Source organism: Myotis daubentonii, chromosome 16, assembly GCF_963259705.1.
Source record: "Myotis daubentonii chromosome 16, mMyoDau2.1, whole genome shotgun sequence".
In the NCBI taxonomy this organism is placed as follows: domain Eukaryota; kingdom Metazoa; phylum Chordata; class Mammalia; order Chiroptera; family Vespertilionidae; genus Myotis; species Myotis daubentonii.
In genome coordinates, this window is record NC_081855.1 from 42,908,049 (window position 1) to 42,918,831 (window position 10,783).

The window sequence follows — 10,783 nt, forward strand, 5'->3', positions numbered from 1 at the left end:
TAAGGAGTGATTTGAGGCCCTGACTGGTTTGGCTCAGTGGATAGAGCGTCGGCCTGTGGACTAAAGGGTCCCAGGTTCGATTCCAGTCAAGGGCATGTACCTTGGTTTCGGGCACACCCCCAGTGGGGGGCGTGCAGGAGGCAGCTGATCGATGTTTCCAACTTTCTACCCCTCTCCCTTCCTCTCTGTAAAAAACCAATAAAATATATTTTTTTAAAAAAAAGGAGTGATTTGAGGATATGACAAAAATATTCAAGGTCGTACTCAGTGGCTGGTGTGCGAATAACCCTGGTAACTTCATGATTCCAAACGGCTTTGAGCTGGGACAACAGGACAGAGCCCTCCCGACCCCCAGCAGGACTGGCTCCCCCCCCACCTCGGTGCCCTCCCTCTGTCGGGGGAGGAGTCACTGCCACCTGCTCTCCCCTCTGGCCTTAGTCAGACTCCCCTGAAATCATCCAAGACCCCGCAGGCCCCCGAAGTCACCCCGGGTCCGCTGAGCCCTTCCTGAAACCCGCCTCGGCCGCAGATCAAAGACGCCGCCACCCTTATCTCGGTCATGTGACCCTGGCTAAAGGGTTCCATCCGACCCCCCCAGGGGCGGGGGAGCCCGTGGGCCCGCCCACCGACCCGAGGTCTGACCCAGAGGCGACACCGAGCCCACTGCCAGCCCCGCCCGCCCCGCGGCCGGTTAAGAGTCCCCCCGAGCCGAAGCTCGGGACAGACGGCCACTCGTGGGGGGCGAGCTGGAGCGGGTGTCGGGGCGATGATGCGGTGGGCTTGGGCGGTGCGGGCCACCGCGGCGGCCGGGCGGCTGCGCGGTCCCCGGGGCCCGGGGGGCGCCCGCAGGCTGAGCAGCACGCGGCGGCGGGCAGCGAGGGCCGCCAGCCCGGGGCGCCTGCTCAGCACGGCCTGGGCGCCCGCCCAGCCGGCCCTGGAGGAGACGGCGGGTGCCGAGGACGAGGCGCAATCACCTGCGCCCGAGGAGCCGTCGCGGAGGCCGCCTCCGGCACCCCCGGAACCCCCGGAGCCTCCCGGGGCCCCCGGCGGCCGCTCCCTGGTGCAGCGGGACATCCACGCCTTCCTGAACCAGTGCGGGGCCAGCCCCGGCGAGGCGCGCCACTGGCTCTCCCAGTTCCAGACCTGCCACCCCTCCTCCGCCGACAAGCCCTTCGCTGTGATCGAGGTGAGAGGAGCCGCCGCGGGCCGTGTCACGGCTGGACCTGGGGTTGAGCGGTGACACGTCGCCGGGCGGCGGGCAGGACCGGCGGCAGACTCTGCACGGCGGAACCGGGAAGGGGGCCCCAGGACCGGGCGAGGCTTTGAGCTCTTCCCCGAGTCTGGCGCCCAGTCCGAGATGCGCTGGAGAAGGCCCCCCACCATGGGCACAGTTAGGGGTTCCGGTGGCAAGTGGGGAACCTGGGCGGGAGTCACTCCCGTCACCCCTCCCCCCAGTGTCCTAGAGTCCAAGGTCGCAGGGAGGAGCGAGGGAGGAACACTAGAGTGAGATAAGGGGATGGCAAGACCCAACGGGGCAAAGGGCGGAGCAGGTGGGCCCTGGTAGCCAGAAATGGGGCCTGGGCAGGGGCGGGGGTGGGGGGGACTCCTCGGGGGCCCTGAAGGCCAGGCCGCGGGGCCCAGCGGGTGCGGCAGGAGTCCGGCCAGTGCGGCTCTCTGACGGCCGCTCCCCCGCAGGTGGACGAGGAGGTGCTCAGATGCCAGCAGGGCGTATCCAGCCTGGCCTTCGCACTGGCCTTCCTGCAGCGCATGGACATGAAGCCGCTGGTGGTGCTGGGGCTGCCGGCTCCCACAGCGCCCTCTGGCTGCCTTTCCTTCTGGGAGGCCAAGGCACAGCTTGCTCAGAGTTGCAAGGTGCTGGTGGACGCGCTCCGGCAAAACGCGGCAACAGCTGTGCCTTTTTTTGGTGGCGGGTCGGTGCTGAGCGCGGCTGAGCCAGCCCCTCACGCTAGGTCAGTGCCAGCCCTGCCTGCCCCTTAGTGCTCAGATCACATGGCCCGTCTGCTCGGCCCCAGCCCAGCGGGCCTGGAGGAGGCCCTCTTGAACACCACGTCTGGCCCACAGCTATGGGGGCACCATCTCGGTGGAGACCGACCTGCTGCAGTGGTGCCTGGAGTCGGGCAGCATCCCCATCCTGTGCCCCATTGGGGAGACGGCCGCGCGCCGCTCCGTGCTCCTGGACTCGCTGGAGGTGACGGCCGCCCTGGCCAAGGCGCTGCAGCCCACCAAAATCATCTTCCTCAACAACACGGGCGGCCTGCGGGACAGCAGCCACAAGGTGCGTCCCCTTCCTTCAGGCTGCTGGCCTCGCTGAGCCCCCTCAAGCCGAGAATGGAGGGTCCGGGAGGGGCTCAGCTCAGCGTGGTGCCCAGATTTGAGCCCTCTCTGGCCAAGGATTCTGGGAGGTGGTGAGGGTAAAGGGGTCAGCAAGAAGAGTCCCTGGGGCAGGGTGGTCCATGGCCGGCTGCGGGTCGGAGGCTCAATTCCTAGCCCCGACGCAGGTCCTGAGTAACGTGAATCTGCCCGCCGACCTGGACCTGGTGACCAATGCGGAGTGGGTGAGCACCAAGGAGCGGCAGCAGATTCGGCTCATCGTGGAGGTGCTCAGCCGCCTGCCCCACCACTCCTCGGCCGCCATCACTGCTGCCAGCACGCTGCTCACCGAGCTCTTCAGCAACAAGGGTAAAGGCAGCAGCAAGGGGGTGGGGGACGAGCAAGAGAGGGCGGGGCCCAGGGAGTGAGTGCATGCCCCCGGGGTGGGGGAAGCAGGCCGCAGGGGGACTCCTCAAAGGCTCTCAGCTCTGGCGGAACTTGGGAACTTGGCGGAGGGCAGCCAGGTGCAGGAGACTGAGCAGGAAGTTGAGTGGAACCAGAGAGATGGGCGTGACTTGGGAGAGTGTGGCAACTCCGTAGAGGGCGGAGCTTGGAGGGCAACACGAGGGGGGATGGACCGGACTAGGAGGGGGGCGGGGCGGGGGCGGGACTAGGTGAAGTAGGTGGGACTCCAGGCCGTGGGCTGAACTGCAGGGACAATCTGCCTGGGAAATGCATTTCCCTGGGAGAAAATCACCTTCAAATCTATGCAGACCACTGAACCCATTTCGCCGCGGCGATCTCCCGAAGCGGATGAGACCTCCCATCAGCCCCCGTCCTATCTGGAGCCCCCCAGGCTGCCCCAACAGAGCGGATGAGACCTCGCTCTCGGGCTGAACTAACCCCGCCTCCTTCGTCCCACCCCAGGGTCCGGGACCCTCTTCAAGAACGTGGAGCGGTTGCTGCGAGTGCGCAGCCTGGACAGCCTGGACCAGGGCCGCCTGGTGAACCTGGTCAACACCAGCTTCGGCAAGAAGCTCCGCGAGGACTACCTGGCCTCGCTGCGCCCACGGCTGCACTCTGTCTACTTCTCCGAGGGGTGAGCCTGGGGGCCCAGAGGGCAGAGGCCCCGGGACACAGCCCGGCCCTTGGGACCAAGGAGAAGTCCCAGCCTGACTTTCCCCGCCGCGCCAGGTACAACGCTGCGGCCATCCTGACCACGGAGCCCGTACTGGGGGGCACCCCGTATCTGGACAAGTTCGTGGTGAACTCCAGCCGCCAGGGCCAAGGCTCCGGCCAGATGCTGTGGGAGTGTCTGCGGCGGGACCTGCAGACGCTTTTCTGGCGCTCCAGAGTGACAAACCCCATCAATCCCTGGTAGGTTCTGCCCCTCCCAGCCCGGAGCTGGGCACCATCCCCCTCCCTCACCAGCCCTCGCCAGCCACACCCGGGTCCACCCGGCAGGAAGGCGAGGCCGTCCCCTTCTTTCACCAGCTGTCCTTCCCCAGGGAAAGGCCCCGCCCACTGTGGCCCGCTCTCCAGGACCACACAGGGAGCCTGAGATTTCCTCCCAGGCAGTCGACACAGAACAACCCCCCTTCCCCCCCATCCCCCCCCCCCCCGCCCCCGCGCTCCAACAGTGGATTCCTGGAAGCAAGCGACAGGCCCTCCCCCACCCCCATCTCTCCCAGGGTCCTGAGAAATTCTGATCATTCAGGCTCTACTCCAGGCCCAATTGCCCGCTCAGACCTCAGGCCCAGCAGAACCCCACTCCTCTCTTTCCTTCAGCAACTCTCCCCTCACTCCCCATTACTCTGCCCTGTGGGCACCAAGTGGTGAACAGAACCTCTTCCCTGGCTGCACAGCCAAGGCAGTGTGGAGAGAGCAAGGGGTGTCCTCATGCTCGCCCCCGCTGTGAGACTGGCAAGCCACCCCGCTCCTCTGAGCCTTGGCTGCTTCCCTGTGAAAGCACACCACCTCCAGGCTCTTAGCTGCTGAGGATAAAATCAGGTGACAGACTGCAAGTCCCAGCAGGGTGTGTGGTATGTAGGAGGTGAATGAACCGGTGAGAAATGAGCACTGGCCTGGCACTAAAAGCTCCCACCACCACCACCACCAGGTACTTCAAGCACAGCGATGGCAGCTTTTCCAACAAGCAGTGGATCTTCTTCTGGTTTGGCCTGGCTGATATCCGAGACTCCTATGAGCTGGTCAACCATGCCAAGGGGCTGCCGGACTCCTTTTGCAAGCCAGCGTCTGACCCAGGCAGCTGACCCTCACCACCAGCCCTGCAGGCCCTGGGACAGCCAGGGTGGACCGAAAGCCATGTCTGCTGGAGGCGACTCCCGGCAGCCACAGGCGGGACCAGGTTTGTTGGCGGGTGATCTGGAGGAGGAAGCAGCCCCTCCTCGACTCTGCCCGAGGCGGGAGGCGAAGGGGGACAAGCACAGGAAGTCCGTCCAGGACCTCCACTCACGCCAAAGCCACCACCAGATGGCCTTCGATTTTCAGTCCAGGGGTCTGGGGGGAGGGGAGGGGTTGCCTTCCCGGGCTCTACTCAGGGCTAAACTTTAGCGTAGGTCAGTTTCTGTGGCTTCTGTGCTGTGTTTTGAGGCTCCCTCGTCGATCTTCGACCACTCATTTTCATTCCTTTGGGTGTTGCAACTTTTCAGGAGGCCTTGATTAAAATGAAAATACTTGTCTGAGAGTTAGCTCACACTTGAAAGGAGCAGTGGCTCTCTGGGAGCAAGATCTTGTGGGCTGGGGAACCAGGGGACTTCTAGAGAGAGTAGAGGAGCTAAATGAGATGGAGGGCCCCCACGATGAATACTGCTACCATGTCCCGCAATGCAACCCCGAGGGGATCCCCTATTCCTAAGTTGGGGAACATCCTCCATTCCACAACCAGCCCGACAGCAGTCCCAGCTCCCTTTCAGGCAGGGCACAGAACCCCTGCAGCCCCCTAGAGGCTGTGTCCCCATCTCTGTGGGAGCAGACAGGCAGTAGCCCAAAGCAGGAGGTTTCATTGAATATTTTTGACCCCCATGATGTTCCAGCTCCTGGTTGCTGGGACTACCTTCTGCCAGGAGGTGCATGGATGAGTAGGGAGAGGGCCCATTAAGAGGCCACCATAGCACAGCAGGGACTGAGAACCAAGCCCCAAGAGCAGCCCGTCTTCCCTCAGAAGGTGATGTTCAGTATAATCTGGGCGATGGCATTACACGGCCTGACCTGCAATCCAGCTCCGTGGCTGGGTTTGCCCTGTGGCTTGAGGCAAGCTGCTTACCTTCTCTAGTCCCCACTTCCCTTGGCCTCATAGTGGACACTTAATGTTAGTCCCCCCCCCCCCAAGGTGGCTCTAAGGATTTGTTCAAAAACAGCTGACATCAAATGGGGAGGAAAAATAAGCTACAATAAGGATTGAGGTGAGAGGTCAAAAGAACATACTACAGGGAGGATGAGAAGATCCTTGAAGAGAGCCAAAGGACTGTGGGAACTCTCAGAATAGGGGCAAGATTACGGCAGAGCCTTGATGGAGCTTAACCAGATATGTTCTTTCAAGAAACCCAAGATCAATCCCAGCCAATGGCAAAGTGTCCCGTGGGGAGAACAGAGAAGCAAAGCCAAATGTCTGTATAAAATGTTTATTTTTGGAGGACTGTGTGGTCTGGTGTTTGGGAGGGCACTCACCCCCACCAGGCCATCCATGGAGCTGGAAACAGAAGGCAGGAAGCGGGAAGTTGGCCGCTGCCTGCCCCACCCCTTCACAGCCAGGTAGACTGTGGCCTGCTCTGCTCTCAAACTAGTGTTATTTCTGCCCCTGGCACATCCTGAGAACCCATGTGACTTCTGTGGCGACCAGCCCCTCTGCTCCTCCAGGGCCTGATCCACTTGTCAGCGCGCATACTCGTTCGCATAGCCTCGCTGCATCTGCCAGTTCAAAAGGAATTTTTCACTTTTGCTCTCTTCCAGTTCTTAGGTCTTCCTTCCTGTCTCCCACACCCAGTACCCCTACCCTAGTGCTGCCTTACTCTCTTCTCTGGCCTCAGCTCTCCTCCTAACAAAGGGAGAAAAACCCTGTAAGGCATCATCATCAGGGCTCCCCCACCAAGGGCTGAGCCCAGGAATTGGGGAACAGACCTGTCTCTTACCAACACACCCACATACACACAGAGCAAAGAATCAAACAAACAGACCAAAAAGCATAAATAAACATAACCGGGCCAGCAAGAAAGGTAGGGTGACCCTCTGGCTCCCTGCACCCATTTCAGCTTCCCCCAGTGCAGCTCAGCCATCAGTGGCTAGGATGACAGCGGCCCCAAAGATGCCCACACTCTCTCCAAGGAGCTTCATCTGGTTCCAGAACTCCACACGCCGTGTGTTGTGCCAGTAGGCAACATTGCCGTCAATGAGCAGCATGACCGGGGGCAGCAGGACAGCCAGGATCTGGGCAGCCAGGGTCACGTAGTAGCCAGACAGGAAGGCGAGGGCCAGGATGCCGTACAGCAGGAAGAACAGCTGGATCATGAGCTCCCCTCCTGGTAGATGGTTCAGATACGCCAGCCGGTCCTCCTTGCTGTGCTGCAGTGAGTAGGCCTAGAGACAAACCATCTTTTAAGACTGTAACAAGCTGAGGAGCCTGTCGGAAGCCCACCCGAGATGGCACCTGCAAGTCAGCCTCTGCAAGGTGGGCTTCTGACTCCTCTCTCTCAGACTTGGGGCTCTCTGAAAGTGGGACCTACATCTCCCCATCAGACTAGGGAGCTACATGAAATGAAGGTCTATGTCTTTCCTATCTCGGGGAGCGTAGAAGATAGCCGGGGCTCTCACCTCTGAATCCAGAGCTCTGCACCGGAATATGGTGCCCAGTAACTAAGATGAGGGCAAGGAGCCTGGGGCCTGTTCATGTCCCCATCCACACTGGCCTCCCCTAGGGACGACCATAATTGGCTAACTAGGCATTCCCCATCAGTTCTTTTTTTTTTAATCCTCAGCTGAGGATTTATTTACTGATTCGAGAGAGAGAAGAAGGGAGAGAAACATCGATCTGAGAGGAAAACATCAATTGGTTGCCTCCCATACATGCCTCGACAGGGGATCAAACCCACAACCTAGGTAAGTGCCTGACTGGGAATTGAACCTGCACCTTTTTGGTGTACAGGACAGCACTCCAACCGAGCCAGCTGACCCAGGCTTTTTTTTAATTCAATCCCCATCAGTTCTAAGTGGCACAGTCCCAGCTGCTGCCTGAACCCGCCAAACCTCTCCTTTGTCTCCTCTCCCAGTCCTCTATGAGAGGAACAATCCATCTTGTTCTCCTGCCTCTCAGGCTTGGGAGTGAATGGCCAATTCAACCTTTTCTCCCGCTGGTGGCTATAATATTGGAAGAACACTGGCCAGGTCTCAGGCCCTGGGAGGGCCTCTGAGGCATGGCCATCAGGATCTACAGGCCCACCTCCCTCAGTTCTGCCAAGCATGGGCTCACATTTTACTCCCAGTCAAGCACCTCCAGCCAACAGTCCCAAACCTACCACACAGATGAGGTAGATGCCCAGGAAGACCTGGCCTGTGGACTGCAGGGAACGGCTGCGGGGTTTCCGACGGTAGAGCTCCCCAGCACCGCTAGCCAGCACAAGGAACCCGCCAATGATGGCAACTGTGCGTGAGTACATACGGACCTAGGCCAAGGCAAGGGGACCCGTCAGGAACTGCAACTGCCACATACTTCCTGACTGCACAGAGCACAGACTTCCTCTCTATACCTTCCCTTCCATGTGATGAGCCCTCTTACCATTTCCAAGTGTGGTGAGCAGGCACAGCAGAAACATAATTCTTTTTATCAGAAGTGCCCAAAGGGGTTAATTAAATTGTTTAAGATCCTACAGGAAGTGGCAGAACCCAGTTACCAAGTGTTGTCCCTTCCCACCCCCAGGCCTGCAGCCCGGAATCCCATGTTCTTTCTGCTATTTAGCATAGTCTGTTCCATAAAAACCCACTGATCTCACTTTCCTGTAGCCGCTCACACAGCTGCCTCCCCGCCTGGACAGACAGCCTTCCTTAAGGGCAGTGGCTTTGTCCAGGCCTCTCTCCAAGCTCACAATGCCTGGAGGGGTTCTGGCATTTACAGGCTTATAGGATTACTTAAATTTCACAAAATTACATCTTTGGATCAGACACCTCCAAGGTTCCTTTAGCCCTCTGAGTCCGAGATGACTAAACTAACGGTTTAGGGTCCTGGAAGCCAGGTGACCTAGGTCCTGGCTCCGCCTGCGCTGGTAACTGTGGTGTGACTTGGGGTAAGTCTGTTTCCCATCCGTGGACCTCAGCTCCCACACTCTGGGAGGAAGGTGTGTGGGGTCTCTCAGGTCCGTCCATTGCAGTCTGTAAAACCCCCGCACGCCCAAGGCTCGCCATCACCCCAGCCAAGTCCTCCGCAGGCCGGCCGCTCACCTTCAGCCAGTCCCCGTAGTGGACGTAGCCCCCGACGTAGGCGGCGTAGGTGCTGACGGCCAGCTGCAGGGCGGCCCCCAGCGCGAACCAGCGCCGCTTCACCCCGAAGGACATGAAGCTGGCGCACAGCACGGCCGCCCCCATGTCGAAGTACAGGTAGGGCACTGGTATGTCGGGCTTCCTGCAAGCCGGGAGGGGCAAGCAAAGAGGTCAGAATGAAGAGGGGAGAAGAGCCTGGAGCCCCCTTGACTTCCCGCCAGCTCCACTGCTCCTCCAAATCGGAGACCCCGCTCATGGCCGCGACCCCTGCACTACGCTCGATGTCCACCGTGCTCCGGACCAGAGCCCCTAACAGACAGATCCCAGGTCCTCCCAGCCCCCGGCCCAACTCCTTCCCCACCTCACCGCAGCCTCCCACCGCGGGGGCCCGCTCACCGGCGCGCCTCGGCCCTCTCGGCGTACAGCATGAGCTGGCTGAAGCAGCCCCAGAAGGGGCAGCGTGTGAGCAACACCGAGCCCAACTGCATGAGCAGCTGCAGTAGCCACCGTCGCGAACCCACCTTCGACGCCATCTTGGGGAAGGGCAGTCCGCCGCGGCCTCAACCGGGTCTGGGAGGCCGGCGCGGGGGTGTGACACGCAACTTCCGGTCTCGCGGGGTTTGTTTTTACCTCTTCCGTTGGGAAACAAGGCTCGCGTCCTGTAGTTCTGGACCGAAGGAGATGTCCTAGCAACAGAGTTCAGCCTTTCCCTCTGCCCATGGAGGCTTACGGCCCCCTCTCTGTAGATGCAAAATTGAAAACTAGACTAAAGGAAGGAACAGTGGGAAGCCTTGAGTCATAAACTTAATGAAGCGAACTAGTCTTGGAATGCAGCTATAAGATCCTAACTCCAACCCTGTTACTTAGGGCATATTGGCTGTACTTCCCAAGATTCCTCTGTGAGATAGAAATGACTTCTACTTTAGGGTTGCTGTGAGGTTTAAATGTGACCGTGTTGGTGCCAGCACATAATAGGGGTTCAGTAAATGCTGTGCATACGCAAGCCTGAGGAAATCCTGCTTTTGTTTAAATTCAAAGGGATTCTCCAAAGTTACCTGTAGAGAAGTATGGTCTTGGTCTGCCTTTCTTATGTCCCCTGAGAGAGATCTGAGGTGTATATATGGGACATCTCACTATCAGTCCATATTCTTCAATCGCCACACTCCCAATCTAGCCCAAACTACCATCTTTTGTAGGTTTAACTGCAGCAGGTTTCCAACTGGTCTCCCCCACTTCTCCTTGGGTCTCCTTTGTTCTCAGCTTCCTATTTTATTCTCAGAACCATCAGGCACCCTTCCTTTGAATCACTTGGCACACAGGCAATTGTGTATCTGTCATTCTTCTGTTAATGATTAGATTAACACTAGTTTGTGAGCTCCAGGCCAAGGACAGTGTCTGGTGTCTGTTTTTTACTATATTCGCAGGCCCTAGTATACAAGATGCATTCAGGACGTATGTGCTGAATAAAGTGAACTAAAGATGTTGCCACTATCCTATTCATCGTAGGTACTTAGTAATTATTTGTTGGATAAATAAATGGGCAAAAGTTCTGGGCATTCTGGGATTGCCACCACAAAGCTGCCCCCACATAGCTTCCTGCACCCCACCCACCACCCTACAATATAAATTTATCTTCCAATACTGAAGTTAAGGTTCTATAAGCACTCCCACTAGGCCATTTAATTCAGGTCTGTTTCTAGTTCCCTTGGGGGAAAAAGGGCCTCACGTCCAAACAGCATTCTGACCATGTGAATTAAAAATCTCCCATCAGCCCAGCAGGCGTGGCTCAGTGGCTGAGGGTCGCCCTATGAACCAGGAGGTCACAGTTCAAGTCTGACCAGGGCACATGCCTGGGTTGTGGGCTCAGTCCCCAGTGCAGGGCGTGCAGGAGGTTGCCGATCAATTATTCTCTCTAATCATTGATGTTTCTCTCTCTCTCTCCTTCTCCCTTCCACTCTGAAAT

At 58.9% G+C, this 10,783-nt stretch overlaps 2 protein-coding genes across 6 annotated transcripts; one reads left to right on the forward strand and one right to left on the reverse strand.

Annotated features, from left to right (window-relative positions):
• Positions 1-268: 268 nt before the first annotated feature.
• On the forward strand, positions 269-5,989 carry NAGS (N-acetylglutamate synthase). 2 transcript variants are annotated; one of them, XM_059670338.1, is made up of 7 exons: positions 269-1,186; positions 1,696-1,970; positions 2,083-2,296; positions 2,520-2,700; positions 3,259-3,430; positions 3,526-3,708; positions 4,120-4,405. In XM_059670338.1, the coding sequence occupies exons 1-7, from the start codon at positions 767-769 to the stop codon at positions 4,247-4,249; spliced, it is 1,575 nt and encodes a 524-aa protein (XP_059526321.1). In that variant the 5' UTR covers positions 269-766; the 3' UTR covers positions 4,250-4,405. The 2 variants fall into 2 exon arrangements, with proteins under 2 accessions (XP_059526321.1, XP_059526320.1); XM_059670337.1 differs by lacking the exon at positions 4,120-4,405 and adding an exon at positions 4,451-5,989 and having other exon boundaries at positions 278-1,186.
• Positions 5,962-10,386, reverse strand: TMEM101 (transmembrane protein 101). Of its 4 annotated transcripts, none has more exons than XM_059670346.1 (4): positions 9,451-10,386; positions 8,782-8,962; positions 7,863-8,009; positions 5,962-6,927 (listed from the first exon to the last, which is right to left on the reverse strand). In XM_059670346.1, the coding sequence occupies exons 2-4, from the start codon at positions 8,923-8,925 to the stop codon at positions 6,619-6,621; spliced, it is 600 nt and encodes a 199-aa protein (XP_059526329.1). In that variant the 5' UTR covers positions 8,926-8,962; positions 9,451-10,386; the 3' UTR covers positions 5,962-6,618. The 4 variants fall into 4 exon arrangements, with proteins under 4 accessions (XP_059526329.1, XP_059526328.1, XP_059526325.1 ...); XM_059670345.1 differs by having other exon boundaries at positions 9,342-10,386; XM_059670342.1 differs by lacking the exon at positions 9,451-10,386 and adding an exon at positions 9,217-9,442.
• Between the last annotated feature and the right edge of the window lie 397 nt (positions 10,387-10,783).